Here is a 27,844-nt window from a genome sequence, read left to right as displayed (position 1 = left end):
GAAAAGACGTCCTGACGTCATTTTCTTCTTCGTTTTGTTTTACGGCGAGGTGGCACCAGCTTCAATGCGCATTACCGACACCTACTGGTTGAAGTCATGAACTGAAAAAAGAACGAATCACTTGCGGAAAAAGACAGTCCCACCTCATGCATACAACACTAGTTCTGATAATTAAGTCAACACGCATAAAAGTAACTCAATTAAGAATGATTTTATTTCCGTAAAATTTTTGCAAGTGGTTTTGCAAGAAGCGGACTCTTTATACTGTGACAACCATATCGGACACAAAATACCATCGGACCGGAAAGCTTGAACGTCAACCGACACTCGAGTCTCCGCGGAAATTAGTTTGGTAAAGTGGGCGCATTTACAGTTTGGACTCGAAGGAAAATAGAAATGAATACAGGTAGGTGCATTCAATAAAAACGATCCGTTCGCGCAAGTTATTTTGGCAACATTTGGTAATTTGGGAAAGTTTCATTGAGCTCTTCATATTTCATGTAGGTGTCCAACTTCCGTTGTCTGCTTCGCGCCTACTGGTGTCCCCAATTAAACTCGTCTCTGCAGCAATCTGGCAGATCATCGATCAACGAGTTGTGACTGATTATGAGATGGTGGAGGATTTTGTTTGCATGGTTACAGACGTCGTGCCAGAGGTGATCACCGACTGTCAGCGGAAACAAATCATCCTGGGCCTCAGAGCACAAGTTAGTTGGTCACTCCAAATTAGGACACAACTGTAAATACAATTGATATATTAATTGTAATTCATTTTTGGTTTTAGATGATCTTAGAGTTATGTCATATGGAAGGCAAGACTCATTTCAATGATGTCGAGCAGCACCTGGATCGAATGAAGGTATATAACATGACCGGAGTCGAAAAGGTCATCTCATTTGAAGACAAGTTGTGACTTATCTGCTGCTCATGAGATTTCGCAATGTTTTGCAGAGCTTTGCTGAAAATGACAACCCATGCTCAAGTTTTGTGGATTTTGTGAAACACTTGCTGAATGATCCTGCTGAGAGGGAACACTTTTTTACTGTAAGTGCTAATTCTTCCCAATGAAGAAAATTTGGATATTTTCAGAACAAAACTGGCACCCTGACTTTCTGATGTTAAATGCCAATCCAATTGAACATGTGTTGTTTTTCCTTTTAGGAGGTTTTCCCCAAGGAGTTTGGCCCATCATATGACAAGGCTCTTAAGTCCCTGGTGGAGCTCTTTCTGTGCAGACTTGAGAAATTTCTTTCTGAGCAAACTTTCCAACAGGTACAAACACGAAAACATGACAAAGCCATTAGTTGTATTCACAAGCACATGTATTTTTCCATGTAGGTAGCTTCCACATGTAGTGAGGTGTCCTCTGTTCTGGCCGACTCTTTGAAAACAATGCGTAGCTGTGATGCGCTCACGAGTCTGCTTCAGTATCACAAGGGCCACAGCCTACTTGACCCCAACGGCAAGTGGTTTTTAATTTTATTTTAATTCGTGGTTTTCATTAATTATGACCACAACTTTGCAAAAACGACATTTTTTACAGATATTTTCTCGGACAGCACCTACATCATGTCTGCTCTCAAGTGTGCTGCAGTAAAAGGTAATTCCTCGCAGGAGACCCCTTCATCTTCTCCATGCAAAAAAGCAACCACGGGGAATAGAACGGAAGAGGATATGCTGGTGAACGAATGTGTTTCCAGTCCAATGGAAGCATCTCCCGATTGCTCTGACAGTAAGGATATTGGAAGTGAAGAATCTTCCTGGTCTTTCTATTCAAATGAGAGCTCTCTGAGTAGTCCAAGTTCATGGTTCGACAACTCGGGCGAGGATGCCTTGGATGTGGCCTCTGTCGATTCATCTTCGCATGAGGTCACTCCTGTGACAAATAAGGAAAAAGCATCACCAAAACGTCGGGCCAGCAGAAAGAGCGTCCCTCCAAAAACGTCTCGTCAAGTCAAAAGTCCCAAGTCAAAGTCCCAAGTCAAATGCTTCATCTGCAATGAGCGAGTGAGCACCAAACTGAGAGCTCACGTGAGAAGCCACTTTCCGGACGGCCAGTATACCTGCCCACATTGCAACAGCAAATTTAAGCTTCTCTCATCCCTGAAGACTCATTTAGTCAAACGATGCTACGATCACGCTCAGCGGCGAGACGATCCCGAGCCCGGGCAGGAGCTTTATAAATGCGACCACTGCGAGAAGGCCTTTGAGTTCAGCCTCTCGCTGGAAGCCCATAAGCAGACTCATCACGAACTCTACTGCAGCGTGTGCAGGAAAGTCCTAAAAGATGCAGCGACATTAGAAAGGCACAAGGCCTCCCACACGGAGTTTCAGTGTACTCGCTGTGAGACAACCTTCGTTCTTTTCAAGCCGTTGCGCAAACATTATCAACATTTCCACAAGGTTTGCAGACCCTTTCAGTGCATCCACTGCTCACAAACATTCTCAAGGCTGGAGTATATGATCCGACACGAATGGAGGCACGCTGGTCATCTGCCGCTCAAGTGCAATATTTGCGCCATGGGATTTCGAAACGATTGCGATTTGGTTTCGCACCAGAGGGTTCACACGAAGGAGAAACCCTACCTCTGCGGAGACTGCGGGAAAACGTTTTCGCAGAGGACCAACCTGCTCCGGCACCACCGTTTTGTCCATAGTGAGGAGAAAGACAAGAAGAAATACTTCTGTGCCGAGTGTCAGACGTATTTTAAAGAGAAAGGAGCTCTCCTTCAGCACAACAAGCGCAAACACATCGACCAATGCACCCGCCGTTGTCTTTGTCCGTACTGCGGCAAGTCCATTTCTGTGTCATCCATCGCCAGACATAAGTTGCTCCATACGGGAGAGAGACCTTTGAAATGCAACGCAAATGGCTGTGACAAGACTTTCCTGACGGCGACTGAACAGAAGAAACACTTCCTCACGCACCACTCCACCGAACGACCGTTCAAATGTGATACTTGCGGGAAGGGCTTTATCTCAATTGGTCTACGGAATGCACACGCTCGGCTACATTCGGGCCAAAAGCCGTTTGTGTGCGACATCTGCATTAAGGCTTTCTCAAGGCGCCACACGCTCAATAGACACAAGAAGCTTGTGCATGCATTTCCAATTTAGCACTCAGTCCTAATGCTGGTTCTTTTTTATTCAAATTTAAACATAGCTTGAGATCAATGTCCATTTGTAGCTACGGTAAACATTTCTTCTGTTCTGAGTCATGACCGTAATAACTAATGAACCTGTGTACTGTAGTTTAGTTTTGAAGCTATTCGCTATTGAGAGACACAAATGTAGTTAAAAAAAACACACAATGTCTAAGCTGAAGCTTGATGATACTGTCCTGCTAATCAAACAAATAAACTCTTAAATAAATATTGTCTCAGGGAGTTTTATCTTGTACCCTTGAGCACTACTCACTTGCAAAGGCATTATAGTCTCACCACTGACAGGAAAATTATATGAACAATTTTCCCCCATCAGAATTATCCTCACTCGGGATAAATTTGGATAAAGTTACGATTTATTTATTTTAATATTATTGTTATATTTTAATCCTATGTAAAGAATGTTTACAAACAATTAGCCGATATTCAAACGTAATTGTCAAAACATATCCGACGACGCGTAGAGGAAACGGAACCATTAATTCAAAGTGTAGTCCGCCGGAATGTTATTCCGAACGGAACGCAAAGGCAACCGTTGACGCACCAAGCTCCATTTCCTACGGTGTTTTGAGATATTTGCTGTTTAAAAATATCTTGGTGTTGGAGTGTTGACTCACGCATGTACATTCACCCCACTGTGGTGTAATGTGAATATATTAGGATGGATGAAGGTTCCTCCGAACAACCCGGTGAGTAAAAACTGGGCGGATTAGTTGAGCTAGGCCGCAACGCAGTGGGCGCGCGGGAATAGCATTGCTAACTCGTGTCGGACACCGGTTTGCTGCTCAAATTATTATGTTTTGCTGCGGGAAAACACTTTTATTTATGTTACTTAACTTGCCTGTTATTGATTTTGTCTAGCGTTTGCTTCAAAGTACGTGCGAATTGGTTACATTTTAGGTTATTTTTTTTCCGCTGCCTTCGCAGTCACAAGCTAAGATAAGCGCTTGACTTTGGCTGGTGAAGTCTTTCGTACTTCATCAAATGTATTATATTTATCGTACATATGTAATTCAACAAGTATTTCGGCAGAAATTATCTCGTGATGTTTGATTTAATTACGCTTGACTTGTACTTATTCTCCAGTAAAGAAAAGCTAGTCCGATTGCGTCAAGTGAGCTGAAAGATTTAATTACATTCTATTATTGTAGGCATCTATTCCGGTTTGCTTACAGTGCATATGTTAAAAAAATAATTCATAACGATCGATACATAGCTGCTGTCTCTTTAAGATGTAGTTATGAGTCTCAAATCAAGTATATGATTTAGTCGTCCATTTGTCTTCACACCCAGGTCCATCTCTCCCCTTCCCCACTCTGAGCTTCCTGGTTCCTCCGGTTCGTCTGGTCTCTGCAGCCATCTGGCAAACCATAGAGCAGAAGACTGTATCGGATTATGGACTGCTTGAAGAGTTTGTGTTTATGGTTACCGACATTGTTCCTCAACTCCTTTCAACCAGGCAACGTGCGGAACTCATCTTGGGCCTGAGAGCACGGGTACAAAAAAAACCCTGAACTCTTATCTCTGTTGTGCATCAATTTGTTGACGAAGTGCTAGTCGTACTGGAATGGTTCTCAAACTTTTCACCCTAAAGTACCATCAAAATAATGAAATACAAATACTAGAATAGTATTTAATTCTACAAGTAATTGAGATGAATAGAGGTGCAGTGTCACAAGATTCTTTTCTCTTCATGACTGCAGCTCATCCTGGAGCTGTGCCGCTCTGAGGAGACAGCCAACATCCAGACCATTCAGCCACATCTTGATCGTATGCAAAACCTTCAATCACTGTGGAAAGTGGAGGTGAGTCGCGTGGTCAAGCATTTTGAAGCGAGGTTGATTTCTTTCCGATGACAATTTTGCTGTGTCAGGCAGCATAATGCTAATATAACATGCGCAACCTCATTAATGATGTCACTGGATAGATGTTGCAATCCGATTCTCTCTGACCTTTGTCTGTTTTGACTGCTTTTGTTTTGCAGACCAGTAATGCAACTCCAGACATTTCTGACTCTCATTTTATGAGCCTCGTCCGGAATCTGCTGAGGAATGCAGAAGAAAGAAACAACTTTTTTCAAGTAAGTTTGTTTTTCACTTTGATGGCGCCAAGAGGTATTTTCATGTTCGAATTATCTTGCTAATGCCCTGCTATTTTGACATTAATCATGACATAATTTTGTGTGAGGCTGTTTGCTAAGCAATTGTGAATTTTCTCCGTGCAGGATGTTTTCCCTGAAGACTTTGGTCCCACATATGACAAAGCAATCCAGACGTTGATGTGGCTCTTTCTGTCCAGGCTGGAAAAGCTTATTCCGAGTCAGTCTCTTCAACAGGTGGGTCACAAATGGACTTCTAATTTTTGCCTTTGCCCAGATCTTTTAATGGAAATTAGAAATGTTATTCCCTTATTGACATGTAAAACAAAAAAACCCACACGGTTTTTAAAATCCTGCTGTATGCCGTGATCCAGAATATGCAAACCAGGGCTGCATCTTGCCGCCATTGGCTTTTAAACACCAAAGTTACCATTTGATTTTGTATTTCTTTGCCAGATCGCATCTTTGTTAAGTGACTCATCTTCAGTTCTGAAAGAGTGCATGGAGTCTTTTACTGGGTCGCAGGGGCTCAAAACAGTGTTGGACACACACAAGGACCTCAGCCAGTTGGAGGATGTTGGTAAGCATACATGCATCATTTCATGTCGTTATTTTCACCTCCAATTTCTGAAATATATTCCTTCAAATGTTGAATTCATGGCACCAATGTGGATGGTTAGCCTAAATATTATATTTCCTTCTTTCTAGAATCTTGCGAGGTTGACAGTGGCATCTTGTCCACTCTCTGTCTTCCTCCTGCGGAAAGAGATGCAATCCTCCATGAGCAAGCCGGAATAGATGCAGAGAGTAGCGTGGTTTACACAGACTGCACAGAGATGGAGGTCGAAGCTGGCAACAAAATGCCATTTGCTGAGGAAAGTGTGCAAAAACAGTGGTTGGGAATTGGTCAGGAAGAGAAGCCAGACGTTGGTACGGAGGCGGCTCAAGAAGGTACACGTGCGAATGATGGTGGAATGGACCACCACCACAACCTATCTGAAACTCTTATCATAGGTGAGGATGGCAAGGTGACGGTGCTGGACACCTTAGCAAAGGCAGCACCGCCGAGCAGACGCGGGAGAAAAAAGAAGCGTCCGGATGATGAAGATTTTCAAGTGCCCGCGGGCATGCGGGATCCCGACTTTGATCTGCTGAAAAGACCGGTGCGAAAGAATCGCGGACTCAAGATGAAACGGCTCCTGTCGCAGTGGCGGAAATCTGGGAGGACACCGGCCACCAGCAGCAGTAACAGCAGCCCCAAAAAGTATTCCGACTCGCTTGACTCGGCCAAAGGCGACGGCTTGGACGACAGAACGTGCAGCGTGTGCGGCAAGGTGCTGAGCCATGCCAAATTCATGGAGCGCCACATGAACCAACACACCGAAGAGCTGATGTACTCTTGTGCAGTGTGTCAGAGAAACTTCAAGCACTTCCGCTTCTTGCAGCAACACAAATGCCAAAGCGGCATGACCGAGGCAGAAGCCCAGAAAGAAAACGCAGAGACGGCAGAAGAAGAGGACAGCAAGTCCGCCATCGTTATTTGCGAGCCAGGCGACGAAACGCTGCCCGCGGATGACACGGCGGACGACCCCGATTACACGCTCGCTGACGAAAAGAGGTCCTCCAAAGAATTGGGACAGAAAAGCCCGGAGGACGCAAAGAACATCCTGGACGGCCCGTACTATTGTCCCCACTGCAGCGTGGAGTTCAAGTGCAAGCAGACGTTTCGCTTTCATTTGAGAAACATCTGTTACAACGAGCAACAGGTGGACCCGGATCAACCCGAAGACGTCCGCCATTGCTTCCGGTGCAACGAGTGCGACAAGGCCTTCAAGTACAAGTCGACCTTGGATTCCCACAAGCAAACGCACAACCCGCTCTACTGCGAGGTTTGCATGAAACTGGTGCGCGATTCCGAAGCCTTGGCCATGCACAAGGAATCGCACACGCCGTTCCAGTGCAACCAGTGCGAGGACAACTTCCCCGTGTTCAAGGCGCTGCATAAGCACTACATAGACGTCCACAATCCCGCCGAGCCTTTCACCTGCGCCCACTGCCAGACCACCTTTGCCAGTTTGAAGCGTTTCATCCGACACGAGTGGAAGCACACCGGCTACCAGCCCTTCCAGTGCCCCCACTGCACAAAAAGATTCCGATCGTACTCCGACCTGGTGGAGCACCAGAAAAAACACACCAAGGCTTATCCCTTCCTTTGCTGGGAGTGCGGCAAGAAATTCCGACACGGCGTCACTCTGACCCGGCACGTGGAGCGCGTGCACCAGTCCGGCGATATCCTCAGCGATAAGGCTTTACCCACCTTTGCGTGCACTCAGTGCGGGAAGAGCTTCACCTCCAGGAGATGCCTCCTGAAGCACGATAACTTCCATCACAAAGGCATGCGCTTCCCGTGCGAGCACTGCGGCAAGGGTTTCTTCGGGAAAGACGCGCTCGTGAGGCACACCTTGATCCACACGGGCGAAAGGCCGTTCAAATGCGACGACTGCGACAAGTCCTTCCGTTCCTCGGCGGAGCTTAAAATCCACCGCAGATACCATACGGGCGAAAGGCCCTTTAAGTGTAGCATCTGCGAAAAGGGTTTTGTTCAGTCTTGTTTTCTCACGCTACACATGAGAACTCATACTGGAGAGAGACCATATGTTTGCGCTAACTGTAACAAAGCCTTTTCCAGTTTACATGGCTTGAAAAGACATCGCAGGCTCGTCCACGCATAGTTAACGCAAACGCCGATTCTGACATGATGGCGAGAAACTTAATATTTGTTCATAAAAAAAGTGAGGTTGGGGAACAGGAAAGGGGTCAGTCAGCTTGTGCTTCTTTCTCCGCTTGTCATGTCATGGGGACTGTAAATTGCTTAAATGTAACTGTATTTTTTACAGAAATGTTTGCTGTTAGTTCTACATAAGGTTAGTATGTGCAAATGATAAAACATTAACTTCTTTGGGAATAAATTTGGTTTTCTTCTGCAAATTCAGCCTTTATTGGTTATTGACTTGAACATAAATGAACACCTCATTTGCACTTCACCGTCGTCATGGTGGTACAATATCAAACTAAGAGCGGACAGCCAAACAAATGTTCAGTGTAACATTGTACAACAAACCTAATGAATCTAATACAAGCAATAATAATGAACACCAGTGTCATTGTGTGCGTTTATTTGTAATTGTGTTGCAGCACTGAAATGTACCACTGTGTGACAGTCTTCTGCTGCATCTGCAAAAAAATGTCCCAATATTTCTGTGAACATTTGACTGACCACGAACAGCAGGCATGCTCAAACTCTGCAAGTGGAGGAAAGCTGGTAACACCTCAGGATGGAGATCCTGGGCTACCTCGCTGGCTGGCCCTCCATGACAAGGTGCACCCCTAAAGAACATTTCAGGCAACTTTGTTCTCCTTGAAATTCAGGTTTCTGAAGACTATTGTTGGATCATGCAACCAACTCTATGCAGGGCAAAATCAGGGCTATATACTAAAGCTCAATTTGACAGCGCACTTAAAACTGCAGAAAAAAAGTGTTGTACAAATAAAAGAGAGGTAATATCTGAATTTATGACAAAAAAAATTATTTTTATTCGCTAACACACTCTTCTTCCCAAGCGGTTTCAGTCGGAGCTTCAGTTGATTGAACTTTGTTCATTCTCTGGAATCTGGAACACCAGCAGTTCCACGCACTGTTGAAGTTTTTTTTTTTTTTTTTTTACAACTTGCTCATGTTTTAGAAGAGGACAAAAATGTCCACCGAGCGACTTTGAGAATTAGACATGTTTGGGCTAAACAGGAACCAGCGTCTTGCCTTCCTTCCTTCCTCCCTTCTCCATGCAGGCAGCCAACTCTGGAGGGAGGAATGATGATGACGCTAGCGAGCTAGCTAGCTATCCGAGCAGCAGCAGCAGTTTGATTACTGATGCCATTATTTGCAATTCACCTGCTCGCGTAAAACGATGAATTCACTGCTGTCTAACCCGCAAGGGAACGGACTCCTTTACGCTGGCTTCAACCAGGACCACGGTGAGAAGTGACGCTGTCATGTTTGTTTTTTTTCCTCTCTCACCAAAAGGAACACGAACAGCGCCGCTGATGCTAAGCTAACACCGCTAACGAAACTGTCTCCTCTGTAAATAATCGACAATTAATATAAATGACGGTAACCGATTTTCTTAACTCGGAACTCTCGAATATCACGACAGTTGCCCTTGTCACTTACGGAAGTTTGAACGCAAAACACCTACCGTTTTGTTGTTGTTAGCCACCGCTAGCCTCCGCTAGCCACCGATTACGTTGTTTTCGTGATTACGTTCGACAACCGTACAACATCAAAAACTTGAAATATATGTCGAGGTACTTCGATACAATGTTGACGAATCAACACATCAATTATTATCAAATTTGAAAAGACTAATGTGATTAATATTCTATCGTTCATTATCATTACAAATCAATACAACGGCAAGTCAAAGCATTCGGAAGTAAATGTTTCACACTCACACCTCTAGTATACCGTAGCCTTATCTCTATTACGTCTTTGTTGCCTTAATTACGCTAATCTATTTGACCTAAAGCTATGTGTTCAATACGTGGTGAAGCTTCAATAATAAGGTCATAAATGTCAGTGCATGTTGTTGTTGGTAGTCTGAGAAATCTTCAGTGACAACTGTTAATGTTAACTTTGATTCCTGACCTCTTTTGTGTGAAATATGTGCCTCTGCAGGGTGCTTTGCCTGTGGGATGGAAAATGGATTTCGAGTGTACAACACAGATCCTCTGAAGGAAAAGGAGAAACAAGGTAAACATGTCTGAAAACATTTCATTCATTCGTCTTTCCAACTGCTTATCCTCCGGAGGCAAGTACCATGCAAGCGCACACTATACTGGATTAAACGTGTCGAGTACGATCACACAAAAATCCATTAAAGATCAAATGTTTTTATATTCTACTAATGTTGTTATTAATCACAATTTTAGCTTATTTATAACCAGGCTTGCCACATCCATTTTTTTAATCGTTTTTCTTGGGGATAAAATAAGAGTAACCTCCCCCTCAGGATAGGCTAATTGTATTTACTCAGCAGCTTGAGCCTTTCCAGAGTTGTTTTCCTTTTTTCAAACTGAGAACAGAGGCTTGTGTGTCTGGTTGTGTGCGTGTGCGTGTGTGTTGGGGGGGAGGCATATAATTCTTCTTCTCTGTTGTCCGAGCCAAAGTGAGTTTCATCAAATCATAGAGCGCTTGATTTTGATGTCAATGCATTTCGTGTTTTAGAGTTCCTGGAGGGCGGGGTCGGCCATGTGGAGATGCTATTCCGGTGCAACTATTTGGCTCTTGTGGGCGGAGGAAAGAAACCCAAGTACCCAACCAATAAAGGTATGTGGATGAGCAGCCATTTATTGACAACATTATCAAAAGAATCAGTTGCAGTCCTTATAGGTGTGCTTGATTTTGCTCTAGTAATGATCTGGGATGACCTGAAGAAGAAGACAGTCATTGAGATTGAGTTCTCCACAGAGGTGAAAGCGGTCAAGCTTCGACGTGACAGGTAGCCCCGTCCGTCCGTCCCCCCGTCCCGTCCCCAATGAACAAGCACTCATTTAAGGAAACTTGAACTGTTTTGCGCTCAGAATTGTGGTGGTCCTGGACTCCATGATCAAAGTCTTCACCTTTACCCATAACCCTCACCAGCTGCACGTGTTTGAGACCTGCTACAACCCCAAAGGTTGGTTCCTGCTCTTTCAGGGTTGCTTATTTTCAACCGGAACTATTTGTCGAGCATTTAAATTGTGTCAATCCCAAAGCAGTCATTCTCTCGCTTGTTTTCTTTCTTTCTTTCTTTCTTTCTTTCTTTCTTTCTTTCTTTCTTTCTTTCTTTCTTTCTTTCTTTCTTTCTTTCTTTTTTCAGGTCTGTGTGTGCTGTGTCCCAACAGCAACAACTCCCTTCTGGCGTTCCCTGGCACTCACTCGGGCCATGTTCAGATTGTGGACCTGGCAAACACAGAGAAGCCGCCAGTGGACATCCCCGCCCACGAGGGGGCGCTGTGCTGCATCGCCCTCAACTTACAAGGCACCAGAATAGCAACCGCATCAGAGAAAGTAGGCCGAAAGTTGTGACTTATTTTTTGGATTGTTGCCAGTTGAAACGTGACCCAAATGAATGTTGTTTGTCAACAGGGGACACTTATCAGAATTTTTGACACGTCGGCAGGTCAGCTCATACAAGAGCTGAGACGAGGCTCTCAGGCGGCCAACATTTACTGGTAAGACAAACACGAGCTTCATATTAGCGCTCGCTCATTCATTTGCCTTAATAAGTCACGCCTCTTCCGTATATTCCTTTTTCTAGCATCAATTTCAACCAGGACGCATCTCTCATTTGTGTATCCAGTGATCACGGCACAGTGCACATCTTTGCGGCCGAAGACGCAAAGAGAAATAGGCAATCCAGGTTTGTCCATGTGCAACCTTCAATCCAATGATTTGTTTTTCCCGCATTTCAAACACTGCCTCGTGTGTCATTGTCTCTCCAGCTTGGCCTCCGCCAGCTTTCTTCCCAAGTACTTCAGCTCCATGTGGAGCTTTTCCAAGTTCCAGTTGCCGTCTAGCTCCCCGTGTTTGTGTGCCTTCGGAACAGAGCCCAACGCTGTCATAGGTGAGAGCGCTTTGCTAGTCACAAACAATGAAAACTGACACGAAATAAATCTTCTCCAAACTGTCAGGATTGACTTTGGAACATTTGATACGCAACAGTTGTTCAGCCCTTCTTTCATTGTGTCTGGCAGCTATTTGTGCTGATGGCAGCTACTACAAGTTCCTCTACAACCAGAAAGGGGAGTGTTCCAGAGACGTCTACGCCCAGTTCCTGGAAATGACAGATGACAAAATATGACCTTTGACATGTTCTTGAGGAACCACCATTACACAGCCTAGATGTCTTTCTTTTTTTTTTTTTCTTTCTTCCCATTATCCACAAGGGACAAGAGGTCCCTCTGCTGCACTTCTCTTAAATGACTCTGCTGAAAGAGCTTCGGTTGGAGAGGACAGAGAAATAGTCAAGGCGACAGCGACGTCCACCCTTGAAGAAAACACGAGGGACTAAACAAAAGCAAGGAGGTGTTTTGGACATCAGTCGCTTTGAAGATGTCCTCCGATGACTTTCCAGCAGTCGCTTTGAAGATGTCCTCCGATGACTTTCCAGCGAATGGCTATTTTTTAAATCACGTAGAGAGATTTTTGTCGACTCACACCACCTAAGCTAATTCTAGGGAGTGCCTCTGAGTGGAGCGAGAGAGAACCTGCAAACACCTTGTCATGTGTCACGTGGCATGATGATACCAATGTTTCTGTGTGCGTGTGTTCTCCAAGCAGGCTTACGAAGAGCACCCAAGAGAGCTGAGTTCATCATTGCATCCTTCACTCAATTCAAGACTGAATATTAATTACGTACCGTTGTGCAGAATGAAGTTAAGTCATATTTGCCCGAAGCTTTTTTTTTTTTTTTTTATACATTGTGCAATACTTTTTTTATTTAGTGGTTATACAAGTTTTGCTATAGCCATGCTATAATTTTCTAGCCATGTATTATGGCTTTTTTTTTGTTTTGCTAACACGTAGCGGAGTCAATAATGGAAAGAAAAAAAATGATGCTACTACAAACATATTTGGAAGAAATCCTGAAAATTAAAAAAAAAATCAGATTTATGCCCTAAATTGTTTATTTTCCTTACACAATATTGAGTTAAGCGTGCCACAAACTACAGGAATCAGGTTTTAAATGACTTTCCGTCATAACAAAATTGTGATTTTTTTTGTTTTTGTTTCGATTACACCTAATGTCAAAATACTGTACTTGTAATCTGCTCCCTGCTGTGTACATACATTCTATCTGAAGAAAAATAGGGAGTTGTCTTCCGTGACACCATCTTTATGAATTCTTATAATTAAGAGAAATCCTATTTTCAAAAGTATATGTTCCAACTTCCCACGAGGTCCATGACATCATTTTAATCGTAACATTTCACTTGTTCACCAGATTGTCTATTTGTACTGTGTTCTTCCTCCATAACAACATTGAAGGGATGCCGCTCAAAAGTGATCATTAAGTTTGATTGTAAAACATGAACAAAATCTGCATTGACATTTGCTAATTAAATATACTAGCTTTTACATTTATGTCTTATTTGTGCTGTGTGATTTCTCTATCTTGAAACCTGACCGTCCCATATTTCACTCGGTTGAGTTGTTTCAAAGCTGCATCACCAGGAAGCTGATTATTGTTGCTGGGTGTCGAAAATCACAAATATTACACCAGAGAAGTTGTCATGAGAATTGTGCAAGGAAGTTTAAAGACAACTTACTTCAACTTTTGGAAACAACTCGAACATGCGTAGATAGATGTTACATTTCCTGACTTTGAATCCACGCAGAAGTCATTAAAAAAACTTCACCCTTTAATAAAACAAAGCTTTATTCACAGCTCAAACATTTGCAGCTTTTTCCATATTTCATTTCCAAGCCGCTTTGCATCCCCACTAATGAGGTCTCTAATTGTTCTAATTAGGGTGACCAGACGTTCTCTTTTCCCCGGACATGTCTTACTTTTGAGCCCTAAAAAACGTCCAGGATTTTCTTTGTAGTATAAAAATGATCACGAATACTAAGTATGACCATAAATATAGATTAAGACTTTTTCGGGAGTATTAAGTTGAAATTGTAAAGTACACTACCAAAAAAAAAGTGGCCGAGCTTCGCTGACAAAATGGTAAAATGGTTTTTAACTTTACCCGGTGATCGGGAGACCATGGTTCGAGCCCCACTCGAAGCAGTCTTTGAGCTAAAGTTGGATTAGTGCAAGACTCGAACTCGGTTCTCCCGAACATAAGGCAAAAGCTTTACCCATTACACCAGTTGGTGTTCTACATTGAGGGAGGAATTTGGTAATTTTATCTATGTCGTGAGACATATACTATAAATACATAAGAAAACTTCGAAAATTTCCAAGCCAAAATAGCTGAATGGTTTCTGACTTGGGTTGTCATCCCGCAACCTCGGGTTCGAGTCTCACTTTGGTCATCATTTTCAAATAAATAGAGGGACATGGTAGATTCGAACCCGCCTCTCGTGAACCCAAGGTAAAACATTTAACCATTCGGCCATTCGAGCTCTTAAACATCTTGGTCGACAGTTTGTAATTGAAGGTTACCCTAAACTTTTCCTGAAGATACATTCATGATTTGTGATAATACAAACAAATCTACCATCTCACGACAACAGGCAATGGTCGAGGGGTTAACACCTTTGCCTCCGATGATTGCAACGCTGGTTCGAGCCCCGAACCCTCCACAGATGACACTTTGCAGTTTCTGTTGAGCGCCTGGGTGTAAGACTTTTTTTTTTTCTTTTTTCTTTTTTTGATGACGTCATCACAAAAAGAGTATAAAAGGCGTCAAGAACGCGACGATCACTCTTTCACTCTCCTCTGACAGCGATCGCCACGCTGCTCTGGTCCACCTGCTGCGCCAGCCGCACTCCATTCCAGAACGGACAAGGTGCATGTTCAATATTTGTTAATCTTTTTAAACTAACTGCTTTTGCTCTCTTTCAGCGTCAAGATGCACTTTGGGCGTGCTTCCATCTTGCAAGCTAAAAAGTTTGCAGAAGCTAGCGTTAGCAGTTAACGTCTTCGACGACCACCCAAACGCATTTATTTGGCGTGCATTTTGGTGCAACCAAATAATTGAAGCATTTAACGGTGGGTAAGTACGTGTACATTTTGAAAACTCAAGCACGCACCGTGTAGAAAGATCACTAACACCATTTTTGCACCAACATTTAGCAACGTCTGGACGACAGCGCCGTTTGGCCGAAGGTAAGTCGACAAAACAGCGTTTGCATAAATCCACCAGAGAATCTCGGAAACGGGTATTTCGATGCATTCCTGTTGTCTACTTTCTGTCTGCAGGTGCAAATCCTCAAAACGAGCCCGTCATGGACTACTTTCTGTGAGTTTTAAAGTCGACTCTTTCAATTGACTGCTTTTAATTGTCTTATTTCTATCCACAGGCCTGCATTTGGAACAGAGGAAGCAGATTGACTGCAAAATGGCAAAAATATTTGTATTAGCAAGGCATCGTATCAAAATGACTAAAGCAAACTTTTGTTCTCTTTCTTTTGTCTGCAGGGTCCAAGATGGCCACCTTGCAGTCCTCGCATGGCTTCATGAGACACTTGCAGGTAGGTCTACTTTTGCTCAATTTGCTTGTTAGGGTGAATATGTAAAAGCAGAATGGTTGTAACGTTACCGTGTCTTTCAGACCAGCAAGCTGTGGTTGGAGAGACGTCCGGCGCTGCCCTCCATTCCTCGCTGGTGAAACACTGACGCGTCCAAATGTTTGACACATGTCAAACATTTCAGCATGTTTTTCCTCCTTTTGTCCACCAGGTGGGGCCGAAGGACCTAGTTTCTGAAGCATGGATTTACTGGTGAAGATTTACAAGGTAAAGCACTTACCTGCTTTTTTTAATGCCTTCCTCTTCCTGCAGAGCACTTTCCAGTAAGGATGCAGTTTGAAAATCTGCCACCTGTTTGCAAAACGAACAAGCCCTCCCAAACCATGCACAAGTTCCTCAAGGCTGCTAAAATGTACTACATAGCTTGTTTGTGTTGTGTGCAGGTGTCCATCCTGGAGAGTCTTTGCAACATTTCAGAAACTCTGCATGTGCACCAGTGACCAGCTGCTTCCAGTCTACAGTTAAAAATAAAAGCACTAAACTTAAATGGAGTCGTTGTGTCAATGTTCCTTTTTCTTTACAGGCAGAGGTAGTCTAAAAAGTGAAAAGCCTGCCACAGTTTGTCTTCAGCCTCTGAACTCCTTCACCTGGGTCTGTGCTGCCTGAGGAGCCCTCTGCTGGTAAGATAAAGTAAATTACATTTTAGCCAAGATGTTTCAAAATTTGAATCAGTTATTTTTGTGTCCAGTGAGGAGCACCATCAAGTATCTGCTTGCAACGGAAGCGGAGGACCAGAACAAAGCTGCAGACCAGCAGCACTTGAGTTTCCTTGTTACTACCTCAGCAACCTGAGAAGTGAGGCACTTTAAATGCTTCTCATTGCACAACCTTGTCGTTATTCCAATAATTTTTTTCTCCTGTTAACTGACAGGCAGCAAGGAACAAAATCAACTTCCTGGGTCATGCAGCAAGGAGCAAAATCGGCTTCCTGGTCATGCAGCTTGCAATACTGTGCCATGAACAACTCTACTTGCACACTGGTATGTTTCGTGCCAAAACCTTTTCTGCACAAAGCGTTGACTTAGCTTTTTACTTACCAATCTTTTTTGTCTCTGGTCCAGGCATGGAGTAACACTCGTCTCACTGGCTGACCACGCGTCTCACTGGCTGACCACGCGTCTCACTGGCTGACCACGCGTCTCACTGGCTGACCACTCGTCTCACTGGCTGACCACTTGTCCCTCTGGCCGACCACTTCACCACTTGGCAATGAGCAGATTGCCATCCAACTTGTTACTTTGTTGTTAATGTTTACTCTGCAAAAGAAATAAAGCTTTATTACAAAGAACACAAACTTTCTACTCTTCATTTTCAAAGATCACATCTTAAACTTTAAAACAACTAAAAATAATTCTTTTCTTTATATAAATTTTTTAAAATTTTTTTAAAAATTTTTTTTAAATTTTTTTTCCCCACCCAAAAAATTTCTGGATTTTTTTTTTTGCAGATTTTTCTGGTGAAATTTTTGAGAAATGGGGCGGAACGTGACCGGAATACTGCTTCATGATTGGCTGACAGCTCTAAAAGTGGGTGGAGCCAGAAGAATAAAAGGTCGTGGTTGGCTGAAAAGTGGGCGTGGATATGCAAATGAGGTACTCTGTGATTGGTTACAGTTTGGGTGGGCGTGGTTTACTTAAAATGAAGCAATCTGATTGGTCAAATGTGCAAATGCTGCATTTTGATTGGCTGTTAGAAAGTGGGCGTGGTTATGCAAATTTTGAGCCGAGCCGTGATTGGCCAGTCTGAATTTGGGCAGAGTTAGGAGGCGGGCAAAGTGGCACTTAGGTTTTGGAAGGCTCTTTTCAGCTTGGAGTTGAGTGTTTGCCTTCAGCCGCTGAACAGAGCCAAGTCTTTGACTGCTTCTCTCTGTCTTCACAGGACTCAAAGTGACTGCAACTGTACAATTGCATCACTTTGACTCATGTGGAGACCGAGAGAAGCAGCAAAGACTTGGCTCTGTTGCAGTGACACTCACCTCAAGGCTGAAAACTTGTGTGCATAGTAGTGGACACTTAGGTTTTGGAAGTGAGCAACTCTCACCTCAAGACTTCAAACAGTAGGCAGAGGCCAATGCAGTAACCACCAAGCATGAAAGACTTCAAATGAGCAAATTTGCTCATAAATCACAAAGACTCTCATTCCACTTGAACAATTTATTGAATAGAAAAGCAGTTTGAAAAGGCCCTGGCTGAATGCATGGAAGCAGCTTAAGTGCTTGATGAGCGCAGGTATGATGTCACTTACTTCTCGTGGCAGCCACTAGGGGGAAGGTGAGCACATGCAAACAGTGCAAACATCTCTCACTGGGACAAAACCTAAGTGCCAGGTACTCCGCAGTACCACCACCACCACCAGTCACTTTTTGACAAGTTTTTCCATGTCACTGATGCAAACCAAGTTAGTTAAATATATGTTTCTGACTAACTTGGTTTGCTTCAATGTCATCAAAAAACACATCTAGAGGAGTGTGATGATGATGATGATATTGTGCAGTACCTGGCACTTAGACTCACATTCCACTTGAACAATTTCTTGAATAGAAAAGCAGTTTGAAAAGGCCCTGCCTAAATGCATGGAAGCAGCTTAAGTGCTTGATGAGCTCAGGTATGATGTCACTTACTTCTCGTGGCAGCCACTAGGGGAAAGGTGACCACATGCAAACAGTACAAACATCTCTCACCGGGACAAAACCTAAGTGCCAGGTACTGCACAGCACCACCACCACCACCACCAGTCACTTTTGGACAGGTTTTTCCATGACACTGACGCAAACCAAGTCAGTTAAATATATGTTTCTGACTAACTTGGTTTGCTTCAATGTCATCAAAAAACACATCTAGACCAGTGTGGTGATGATGATGATGATATTGTGCAGTAGCTGGCACTTAGGTTTTGTGAGAGATGTCAGCTGCTTGTATGTGCTCACCTTCCCCCTGGTGTGCCATGACAGTATGACATCGCACATCAGCTCCTCAAGCACATAACACTACCAACTAACATAACTTACACACACTTTTCTTTTTTTTTTTAGATTTATATATTTTTTCAAATTCAAGTCATCTTATTTGAAGAGCAAAGTGGTACACTTTCACTTTTCATGAGTGCCAACTATGATCAAAAATATACTATTTAAGTTCAAATGCAAGTACATTTTTCAAAACTATACATTGACTTTAACTTTAACGACTGTAGAGCAAGTATTTTGTTTCTTTTTACTGTGGCCCAAATAATCAACAGGACAAGGTCCACCTTGCTATTCACCAGAGGGATAATGCTACATGTAAAATGGGGAGGTACCTTTAGACATATGCAGATAGGCGACCAGCAGTCGACGTGATTCCTCCAGTCTTCAAGTTGGACATGAACATAGAAAACCAACGTTCAAGTCGAACGCTTTCCTTGAATATCCATTGACAGCCGAGTGAGTGCTGCTTGTGGGCGTGCTAGCTAGCGTTCCACCTCTGGTTTCACGAGAGCTAGCGAGTTTCCACGGGCGTAACTACTAACAATGATTCTACTTTCATGCCATTGTTTACATGTACGCATTTACATACATACAGCAAATCGAGAGCTTGGAAAAGGTTGACATGACTCACTCGAAACCCCAAAAGGTAACAACCTGAAGAGGTACCTGCTCGCTGAAGTGGAAGTGTACGGTAGCTGAGAAAGCTCAATTCAAGTCACCAAAAAGCGCGTCCCTGGCAACTTGCACAAAAGACACTCCCACATCATGCATACAACATTTAAGTAAACACGCATAAAATATGCTCAAACCCTAGTTAAAAAGACCAGCCTTGTCAAAAAATAATATTCTGTCATATAGTTTGAGTTTCATACAAATGTGTGTTGTTTGACAGTGACAGTAAATTATTTAAAATAAATTATATAGAGCCGCTAGCCAAGTCCACTTTGATCATTCACTTGGCAGCCAAACGGAACCGAGGGACGCCCCTTCCTGACTACTACGGTGCCTTCCGTGCTTGCACTCCCCTGGTACGCACAATAAGTTACATTTTTGCAGAACCACACATTCTCTGTTTAAATGATGAATTGTGGGAGCAAGCTTTCGGGTGTCATGCGATCGTGGCAAGTTAACGAGTCCCTCACGTCGATACTGCTAGATGGAACGAGTGAAATATGTTTTCATTTGCAGTTGATTTTATTCGGAGCAGTTTTGTCATGGAGATTTCATTTAAAGGCAAACGCGCTCTGGTCACCGGGGCAGGAAAAGGTAAATAAAAAGACTGCTTCTTGCGTCTGTACACTGACCCAACTCCAGCCATTTCTTGAGGTCACACCTGACCAGTTTGACCAGTATATATAAAGTAAGGTGTTTTTTTTCGTTGAAATAAAAATGACCATGTATATGTGAGACTGGTATACAGAACGAACAGCACATTCTGGTGTGTCCCCTCACACAAGACATCAGAGAGAAATATGGACTTGAGTGGAAGAAGGACCTGAGCTCACTCTTTCCGGGCACTCACAGAGAAACTTTGCAAATGTTACATGCCTGCCCGTCAACGTTGGAAAAACAGAAAACTGTATGAAGCAAGGATTTTTGTGCTGTGTTTTTATTTTAAACTTTTGTAATGTGTACCTTTTTTTTAAAGTTTTATGATGAGTTTCGATTATTGTTTGGACCCAAAGTTTTATACTTTTGTCAATAAACTAACTAACTAACTAACTATAGTAAGGCTTTATTTAGTAAAACAATGACCAGGTATAGTAAGTTTTTTGGGGGTTAAAAAAAAATAGCATCATCAGACGTCCTCTTTTTTCCCGGACGTCCTACTTTTGAGCCCTGAAAAAAAGTCCAGGTACAGTAAAACAACTCAACTCGAACTGGGTTCTCTTATAAGGCAAAAGTTTTGCCCACCATGCTATTTATAGTACTCTGCGGAACTGAGGTAATTTGTTTTTATATCAGTTTTGAGCAAGTTGAACAAATTCACTACACTGTGAAAATAAAATCGCCGCGTTTCCCTGGCAAAATGGTAGAATGGTTTTTAACTTTGCCCGGTGATCGGGAGACTATGGTTCGAGCCCCACACGAAGCAGTCTTTGAGCTAAAGTTGAGTCAGTGTCAGACCCGAGCTCGGTTCTCGCGAACATAAGGCAAAAGCTTTATTCACTACCAATTGAGGGTTCTGCATTATTGAGGCAATCCGGTAGTTTTAGTATTAATCAAGTTGAAATTATAAAGTACACTACCACAATAAAAAAGGTCGAAAATCGCCGGAAAAATGGCATAATGGTTTTTAACTTTACCCGGTGATCGGGAGACCATGGTTCGAGCCCCACTCAAAGCACTCTTTGAGCTAAACTTGGAACAGTGTAAAACTCGAACTCGGTTCTCCCGAACATAAGGTAAAAGCTTTATCCACTACACCATTGAAACTTATGCAATAACGAATAATTTGGTAATTTTATCCTTTTTTAAAGAAGTTAAAATTTGTCAATACACTACCAAAAAAAAAGGCCGCAAATCGCCGGAAAAATGGCAGAATGGTTTTTAACTTTGCCCGGTGATCGGGAGACTATGGTTCGAGCCCCACACAATGCACTCAGAACTTTTCCTGAAGATACCTTCATAATTTGTGATAATACAAACATTTCTCTACCCTTGGGACATGAGGCAATGGTCGAGGGGTTGACACCTTTGCCTCCGATGAATGCAACGCTGGTTCGAGCCCCGAACCCTCCACAGATGACACTTTGCAGTTTCTCTCTCGCTTTTCTGTTGAGCGCCTGGGTGTAAGAGTTTTTTTTTCTTTTTTTCTTCTTTTAATGACGTCATCACAAAAAGAGTATAAAAGGCGTCAAGAACGCGACGATCACTCTTTCACTCTCCTCTGACAGCGATCGCCACGCTGCTCTGGTCCACCTGCTGCGCCAGCTGCACTCTCTTCCAGAACGGACAAGGTGCATGTTCAATATTTGTTAATCTTTTGAAACTAACTGCTTTTGCTCTCTTTCAGCGTCAAGATGCACTTTGGGCGTGCTTCCTTCTTGCAAGCTAAAAAGTTTGCAGAAGCTAGCGTTAGCAGTTAGCGTCTTCAACGACCACCCAAACGCAATTATTTGGCGTGCATTTTGGTGCAAGCAAATAATTGAAGCATTTAACGGTGGGTAAGTACATGTACATTTTGTAAACTCAAGCACGCACCGTGAGGAAACATCACTAACACCATTTTTGCACAAACATTTAGGAACGTCTGGACGACAGCGCCGTTTGGCCGAAGGTAAGTAGACAAGGCAGCGTTTGCATAAATCCACCAGAGAATGACTGAAACGGTTATTTCGATGCATTGGTGTTAATTGTCTACTTTCTGTCTGCAGGTACAAATCCTCAAAACGCGCCTGTCATGGCCGACTTTCTGTGAGTTTTAAAGTCAACTCTTTCAATCGACTGCTTCTAATTTTCTTCTCATTTCTGTTCACAGGCCTGCATCTGGAACAGAGGAAGCAGATTGACTGCAAAATGGCAAATATTTTTATTAGCAAGGCATCTTATCAAATGAACTAAAGCAAACTTTTGTTCTCTTTCTTTTGTCTGCAGGGTCCAAGATGGCCACCTTGCAGTCCTCGCATGGCTTCATGAGACACTTGCAGGTAGGTCTACTCTTGCTCAATTTGCTTGTTAGGGTGAAAATGTAAAAGCAGAATGGTTGTAACGTTACCGTGTCTTTCAGACCAGCGAGCTGTGGTTGGAGAGACGTCCGGTGTTGCCCTCCATTCGTCACTGGTGAAACACGCACGCGTCAAAATGTTTGACACATGTCAAACATTTCAGCATGTTTTTCCTTTCGTCCACTAGGTGGTGCCGAAGGACCTAGTTTCTGCAGCATGGCTCTACTGGTGGGGATCAAGGTTTTGAACCTGTGGAATCGTCAACCTCTTGTCCCACGTGCGGACAGGTGACAAACTTGGCATTGTTTAAAGGCAGTTACCTACTTTTTTTTATGCCTCCCTCTTCCTGCAGAGCTCTTTCCAGTAAGGATGCAGTTTGAAAATCTCCCATCTGTTTGCAAAAGGAACAAGCCCTCAAAACCATGCAGAGATTCCTCAAGGCTGCCTCCATTTTCTACATGTACTAAATGGCAGCTTGATGGGTCCGTCGTTTGTGTTGTGTGCAGGTGTCCACCCTGGAGATTCTTTGCAACATTTCAGAAACTCTGCATGTGCACCAGTGACCGGCTGCTTCCAGTCTACAGTTCAAAATAAAAGCAGTCAACTTAAATGGACTTGTGTCAATGTTCCTTTACAGGCAGAGGTGACAAATCCTGGTCCACAAAGTGCAAAGCCTGCCACAGTTGTCTTCAGCCACAACTACTCTGAGCTTGTTCACCTGGATCCGTGCTGCCTGAAGGGCCCTCTGCTGGTAAGAGGAGGAAAGTAAATTACATTTTAGCCAACCAAATTTTAATCAGCTATTTTTGTGTCCAGTGTGGGAGCACCATCAAGTACCTGCTTGCTGAGGACCAGAACAAAGCTGCAGACAGCAGCACTTCAGTTTCCTTGTTACGACCTCCGTAACCTGAGAAGTGAGGCACTTGAAATGCTCCTTGTTGCACAACCTTGTCTTTATTCCAATATTTTTTTTCTCCCATTTTTCTGACAGGCAGCAAGGAACAAAATCAATACCCTGGGTCATGCAGCAAGGAGCAAAATCGGCTTCCTGGTCAAGCAGCTTGCAATACTCTGTGCCAGGAACAACTATGCTTGCGCACTGGTATGTTTCATGCCAAAACCTTTTCTGCACAAAACGTTGACTTAGCTTTTTACTTACCAATCTCTTTGTCTTGGGTCTAGGCATGGAGTAACACTCGTCCCACTGGCTGACCACTCGTCTCTCTGGCTGACCACTTCACCACTCGTCCCTCTGGCCGACCACTTCACCACTCGTCCCTCTGGCCGACCACTTCACCACTCGTCCCTCTGGCCGACCACTTCACCACTCGTCCCTCTGGCCGACCACTTCACCACTCGTCCCTCTGGCCGACCACTTCACCACTCGGCAATGAGCAGATTGGCATCCAACTTGTTACTTTGTTGTTATTGTTTACTCTGCAAAAGAAATAAAGCTTTATTACAAATAAAAAACTTTCAACTCTTCATTTTCAAACTTAAACTTTAAAACAAAACTAAATTATTTTCTTTCAATAAATTTTTCCATTTTTATTTTTTTTTAAATTTCCCCCCAAAAATTTCTGGATTTTTTTTTTTACAGATTTTTCTGGTGAAATTTTTGAGAAATGGGGCCAGAACGTGACCGGAATACTGCTTCATGATTGGCTGAGAGCTCTAAAAGTGGGTGGAGCCAGAAGAATAAAAGGCCGTGGCTGGCTGAAAAGTGGGCGTGGATATGCAAATGAGGTACGATGTGATTGGTTGGACTTTGAGTGGGCGTGGTTTACTTAAAATGAAGCAATCTGATTGGTCAAATGTGCAAATCCTGCATTCTGATTGGCTGTCAGAAAGTGGGCGTGGTAATGCAAATTTTGAGCCGGGCCGTGATTGGCCAATCTGAAATTGGGCAGAGTTAGGAGGCGGGCAAAGTGGCACTTAGGTTTTGGAAGGCTCTTTTCAGCTTGGAGTTGAGTGTTTGCCTTCAGCCGCTGAACAGAGGCAAGTCTTTGACTGCTTCTCTCTGTCTCCACATGACTCAAAGTGACTGCAACTGTACAATTGCATTACTTTGACTCATGTAGAGACAGAGAGAAGCAGCAGTCAAAGTAATGCAATTGTACAGTTGCAGTCACTTTGAGTCATGTGGAGATAGAGAGAAGCAGTCAAATACTTGGCTCTGTTGCAGTGACACTCACCTCAAGGCTGAAAACTTGTGTGCATAGTAGTAGACACTTAGGTTTGGAAGTGGCCAACTCAAGACTTGAAACAGTACTTTGCCAATGCAGTGACCACCTAGCATGAAAGACTTCAAATGAGCAAATTTGCTCATAAATCACAAAGACTCACATTCTACTTGAACAATTTATTGAATAGAAAAGCAGTTTGAAAAGGCCCTGCCTGCCTGCATGGAAGCAGTTTAAGTGCTTGATGAGCTCAGGTATGATGTCACTTACTTCTCGTGGCAGGCACTAGGGGGAAGGTGAGCACATTCAAACAGTGCAAACATCTCTCAGTGGGACAAAACCTAAGTGCCAGGTACTCCACAGTACCACCACCACCACCACTCACTTTTTGACAAATTTTTCCATGACACTGATGCAAACCAAGTCACTTAAATATATGTTTCTGACTAACTTGGTTTGTTTCAATGTTATCAAAAAACACATCTAGAGGAGTGTGATGATGATGATGATACTGTGCAGTACCTGGCACTTAGACTCACATTCCACTTGAACAATTTATTGAATAGGAAAGCAGTTTGAAAAGGCCCTGCCTGCCTGCATGGAAGCACCTTAAGTGCTTGATGAGCTCAGGTATGATGTCACTTACTTCTCGTGGCAGCCACTAGGGGAAAGGTGACCACATGCAAACAGTGCAAACATCTCTCACCGGGACAAAACCTAAGTGCCAGGTACTGCACAGCACCACCACCACCACCACCACCACCAGTCACTTTTGGACAAGTTTTTCCATGACACTGACGCAAACCAAGTCAGTTAAATATATGTTTCTGACTAACTTGGTTTGCATCAATGTCATCAAAAAACACATCCAGATGAGTGTGATGACGATATTGTGCAGTAGCTGGCACTTAGGTTTTGTGAGAGATGTCAGCTGCTTGCATGTGCTCACCTTCCCCCTGGTGTGCCATGACAATATGCACATCAGCTCCTCAAGCACATAACACTACCAACTAACATAACTTACACACACATTTTTTTTTAATAATTATATATGTTTTTAAATTTAAGTCATCTTATTTGAAGAGCAAAGTGGTACACTTTCACTTTTCATGAGTGCCAACTATGATCAAAAATATGCTTTTTAAGTTAAAATCCAAGTACATTTTTCAAAACTATACTTCTTACATTGACTTTAACTTTAACGACTGTAGAGCAATTATTTTGTTTCTTTTTACACATTTTTTTTAATAATTATATATGTTTTTAAATTTAAGTCATCTTATTTGAAGAGCAAAGTGGTACACTTTCACTTTTCATGAGTGCCAACTATGATCAAAAATATGCTTTTTAAGTTAAAATCCAAGTACATTTTTCAAAACTATACTTCTTACATTTACATTTAACGACTGTAGAGCAATTATTTTGTTTCTTTTTACTGTGGCCCAAATAATCAACAGGACAAGGTCCACCTTGCTATTCACCAGAGGCATAATGCTACATGGAAATTGGGGAGGTACCTTTCGAGATATGCAGATAGACGACCAGCAGCCGACGTGGAGCCTCCAGTCTTCAAGTTTGGACGTGGAAAAACATAGAAAACCAACGTTCAAGTCGAACGCTTTCCTTGAATATCCATTGACAGCCGAGTGAGTGCTGCTTGTGGGCGTGCTAGCTAGCGTTCCACGTCTGGTTTCACGAGAGCTAGCGAGTTTCCACTGGCGTAACGACTAACAAATATCCTCCTTTCATGCCATTGTTTACATGTACGCATTTACATACATACAGCAAATAAAAGAGCTTGGAAAAAGTTGACATGACTCACTCGAAACCCCAAAAGGTAACAACCTGAAGAGCTACCTGCTCGCTGAAGCGGAAGTGTACGGTAGCCGAGAAAGCTCAATTCAAGTCACCAAAAAGCGCGTCCCTGGCAACTTGCACAAAAGACACTCCCACATCATGCATACAACACTAATTCGGATAATTAAATAAACACTACTCATTGACTATCGTACGACGTACGTATGTATTTAATTCTGCTTACACTTAAACATATGAGTATTTTGCTGTACATTTTAAGATTCAAGAGTTTTTATTCGCCATGTTTGAGCGTGCCAAACAAGGAATTTGACTTCGGTCCATCACAGCCTCTTTTCAACATTTAGGTGACATGTGAAAAATGACAAATATTCTCAAACATCTCCAGATCTTAAACTCCCAGGAGGGCAAGGAAAATCTCAAAACTCCAACTAGGGGAAATGAGAAACCTTGAGGAGAGACCACAGATGGGAGGGTCCCTCTTCCAGGATGACCAGGCTGCAATGGGTGCAGAGAGGACACATAGTACACATAATACAGAGCATTCAAAAAAGGCGTGGAGAGCAGGATGTTATTGCACAGCACTGACTCTGAGACTCTAAGAGTGGTGTGAGTTCGTCAGAGCAACAGCCTGAGGGAAGAAGCTGTCTATGTCTGCTGGTTTTGGCGTCCAGAGCTTTATAACGCCGTCCGGATGGGAGTCGTTCAAACAGACTGCAACCTGGGTGAGAAGGGTCTGCAGAGATGTAACTTGCACGTTTCCTGTTTAGTTTAAAATATCATCATATAAGCAGAATTAAATAAATACGTGCAGAATTAAATAAATACGTACGTCGTACGATATTGAACATACAGGCTTTTGACTCGATAGTCTATTAATTGGTTCATGTAATGACGCCAAGCTACCGCAAGATGGCAGTGCCCCCATTCACTTGTATGTAACCCAGCGTAAAATGAACATGTTCATTTTTCCTTTTCATTTGGCCAGACGTCCTACATGTACAATACACTTGCTAAAAAAAAAAAGGCAAAATTCCCTGCCAAAATGGCAGAATGGTTTATAACTTTAGCCGGTGTTCGGGAGACTATGGTTCGAGCCCCACACGAGGCAGACTTTGCGCTAAAGTTTGAATAGTGAAAGACTCGAAGTCGGTTCTCCCGAACATAACATAACATATTTGCATGTATAATATTTAATGGCAGTTTTATAGACGTTGTTGATATGTTATCTTGCTTTTACACTAATTTTAGTACACTGCTAGAGCAACAACGTTTGATAAACATTCATGATTAAAGAGTCATTGAGATGTATACTTTACAATCTTTATTTTGTTTGAGCAGAATAAGTGAAAATGTTTACACTGGCAATTTTCGTTTTAACATTTCACACTTGGCAAAAATGAAACAGGATGTGGTGTGTTAGGCATAAGCAGGGCTGCAAAACATAAGGAAGCAAAAGAAATGTGTTGACATATTTGCAGAATTTGCTTCTTTGTATGCAAGATGCAGAATATGGACTGCAAATCTCAAATTGCTATTGATGGTTTCCAGAATAAGTCATGTATGTGTCGTTTACAGTCATTTCAATACATGGATGATACTCCCTGTGTTGTGGCTGATGATGTAACCTGTTAGTTCTGGTTGCTTCGGA

The 27,844-nt window shown here is 42.9% G+C and overlaps 3 protein-coding genes and 3 long non-coding RNA genes across 32 annotated transcripts; 5 read left to right on the top strand and 1 right to left on the bottom strand.

The window, feature by feature from the left end:
- The first annotated feature begins 249 nt into the window (after positions 1 to 249).
- On the top strand, positions 250 to 3,320 carry LOC125991586 (zinc finger protein ZFP2). Its single transcript, XM_049759617.2, has 7 exons — positions 250 to 406; positions 505 to 707; positions 785 to 859; positions 952 to 1,044; positions 1,162 to 1,272; positions 1,339 to 1,462; positions 1,544 to 3,320. The coding sequence occupies exons 1-7, from the start codon at positions 397 to 399 to the stop codon at positions 3,115 to 3,117; spliced, it is 2,190 nt and encodes a 729-aa protein (XP_049615574.1). The 5' UTR covers positions 250 to 396; the 3' UTR covers positions 3,118 to 3,320.
- A 335-nt stretch (positions 3,321 to 3,655) lies between these two features.
- LOC125991585 (oocyte zinc finger protein XlCOF6) lies at positions 3,656 to 8,415 on the top strand. Of its 4 annotated transcripts, none has more exons than XM_049759615.1 (8): positions 3,656 to 3,853; positions 4,458 to 4,660; positions 4,868 to 4,969; positions 5,149 to 5,244; positions 5,389 to 5,499; positions 5,719 to 5,842; positions 5,971 to 6,213; positions 6,277 to 8,415. In XM_049759615.1, the coding sequence occupies exons 1-8, from the start codon at positions 3,826 to 3,828 to the stop codon at positions 7,992 to 7,994; spliced, it is 2,625 nt and encodes an 874-aa protein (XP_049615572.1). In that variant the 5' UTR covers positions 3,656 to 3,825; the 3' UTR covers positions 7,995 to 8,415. The 4 variants fall into 4 exon arrangements, with proteins under 4 accessions (XP_049615572.1, XP_049615571.1, XP_049615573.1 ...); XM_049759616.2 differs by lacking the exon at positions 3,656 to 3,853 and adding an exon at positions 3,912 to 4,038 and having other exon boundaries at positions 4,458 to 4,549; positions 4,624 to 4,660; positions 5,971 to 8,415; XM_049759614.1 differs by having other exon boundaries at positions 5,971 to 8,415.
- Positions 8,416 to 9,074: 659 nt separating this feature from the next.
- Positions 9,075 to 13,444, top strand: wdr45b (WD repeat domain 45B). 3 transcript variants are annotated; one of them, XM_049759618.2, is made up of 10 exons: positions 9,075 to 9,294; positions 9,995 to 10,069; positions 10,544 to 10,645; positions 10,730 to 10,817; positions 10,900 to 10,994; positions 11,178 to 11,368; positions 11,447 to 11,532; positions 11,619 to 11,720; positions 11,803 to 11,924; positions 12,055 to 13,444. In XM_049759618.2, the coding sequence occupies exons 1-10, from the start codon at positions 9,228 to 9,230 to the stop codon at positions 12,159 to 12,161; spliced, it is 1,035 nt and encodes a 344-aa protein (XP_049615575.1). In that variant the 5' UTR covers positions 9,075 to 9,227; the 3' UTR covers positions 12,162 to 13,444. The 3 variants fall into 3 exon arrangements, with proteins under 3 accessions (XP_049615575.1, XP_049615578.1, XP_049615576.1); XM_049759621.2 differs by lacking the exon at positions 9,075 to 9,294 and adding an exon at positions 9,297 to 9,430; XM_049759619.2 differs by lacking the exon at positions 9,075 to 9,294 and adding an exon at positions 9,481 to 9,624.
- On the bottom strand, positions 12,208 to 26,286 carry LOC125991590 (uncharacterized). Of its 11 annotated transcripts, none has more exons than XR_007489391.2 (8): positions 25,896 to 26,286; positions 23,355 to 23,632; positions 23,033 to 23,102; positions 22,520 to 22,943; positions 19,159 to 22,420; positions 18,860 to 18,909; positions 16,600 to 16,818; positions 12,208 to 16,179 (listed from the first exon to the last, which is right to left on the bottom strand). It is a non-coding gene; the product is annotated as an uncharacterized lncRNA (long non-coding RNA). The 11 variants fall into 11 exon arrangements; XR_007489393.2 differs by having other exon boundaries at positions 18,860 to 22,420; positions 22,520 to 22,586; positions 22,811 to 22,943; XR_007489394.2 differs by having other exon boundaries at positions 18,860 to 22,420; positions 25,896 to 25,945; positions 26,201 to 26,275.
- On the top strand, positions 14,691 to 23,668 carry LOC125991589 (uncharacterized). Of its 12 annotated transcripts, none has more exons than XR_011086055.1 (12): positions 14,691 to 14,820; positions 14,877 to 15,023; positions 15,108 to 15,140; positions 15,234 to 15,273; positions 15,335 to 15,375; positions 15,453 to 15,505; positions 15,586 to 15,638; positions 15,714 to 15,769; positions 15,946 to 16,182; positions 16,251 to 16,357; positions 16,434 to 16,542; positions 16,624 to 16,856. It is a non-coding gene; the product is annotated as an uncharacterized lncRNA (long non-coding RNA). The 12 variants fall into 12 exon arrangements; XR_011086050.1 differs by having other exon boundaries at positions 14,877 to 15,027; XR_011086054.1 differs by having other exon boundaries at positions 14,877 to 15,027; positions 15,335 to 15,505; positions 15,946 to 16,022; positions 16,086 to 16,182.
- Positions 21,555 to 23,140, top strand: LOC137839802 (uncharacterized). The gene is made up of 9 exons (XR_011086060.1): positions 21,555 to 21,694; positions 21,775 to 21,807; positions 21,905 to 21,944; positions 22,009 to 22,049; positions 22,125 to 22,177; positions 22,258 to 22,310; positions 22,383 to 22,482; positions 22,548 to 22,946; positions 23,012 to 23,140. It is a non-coding gene; the product is annotated as an uncharacterized lncRNA (long non-coding RNA).
- Positions 26,287 to 27,844: the final 1,558 nt, after the last annotated feature.

Source organism: Syngnathus scovelli, chromosome 21 (genome assembly GCF_024217435.2).
Source record: "Syngnathus scovelli strain Florida chromosome 21, RoL_Ssco_1.2, whole genome shotgun sequence".
NCBI classification, from domain to species: domain Eukaryota; kingdom Metazoa; phylum Chordata; class Actinopteri; order Syngnathiformes; family Syngnathidae; genus Syngnathus; species Syngnathus scovelli.
Note: the sequence above shows the minus strand (reverse complement) of the source record. Positions and strands in the feature narration are given on the sequence as shown.

Coding starts and splice junctions, on each gene's coding strand:
- LOC125991586 (XM_049759617.2), top strand. Junction 1,045..1,161: donor AGAGGGAACACTTTTTTACT/GTAAGTGCTAAT, acceptor TTTTCCTTTTAG/GAGGTTTTCCCCAAGGAGTT. Junction 1,463..1,543: donor CAGCCTACTTGACCCCAACG/GCAAGTGGTTTT, acceptor CATTTTTTACAG/ATATTTTCTCGGACAGCACC.
- LOC125991585 (XM_049759614.1), top strand. CDS start 3,826: ATGGATGAAGGTTCCTCCGAACAACCCG. Junction 5,500..5,718: donor CGAGTCAGTCTCTTCAACAG/GTGGGTCACAAA, acceptor TTTCTTTGCCAG/ATCGCATCTTTGTTAAGTGA. Junction 5,843..5,970: donor CAGCCAGTTGGAGGATGTTG/GTAAGCATACAT, acceptor CCTTCTTTCTAG/AATCTTGCGAGGTTGACAGT.
- wdr45b (XM_049759618.2), top strand. CDS start 9,228: ATGAATTCACTGCTGTCTAACCCGCAAGGGAACGGACTCCTTTACGCT. Junction 10,818..10,899: donor GTCAAGCTTCGACGTGACAG/GTAGCCCCGTCC, acceptor TTTTGCGCTCAG/AATTGTGGTGGTCCTGGACT. Junction 10,995..11,177: donor GACCTGCTACAACCCCAAAG/GTTGGTTCCTGC, acceptor TTCTTTTTTCAG/GTCTGTGTGTGCTGTGTCCC.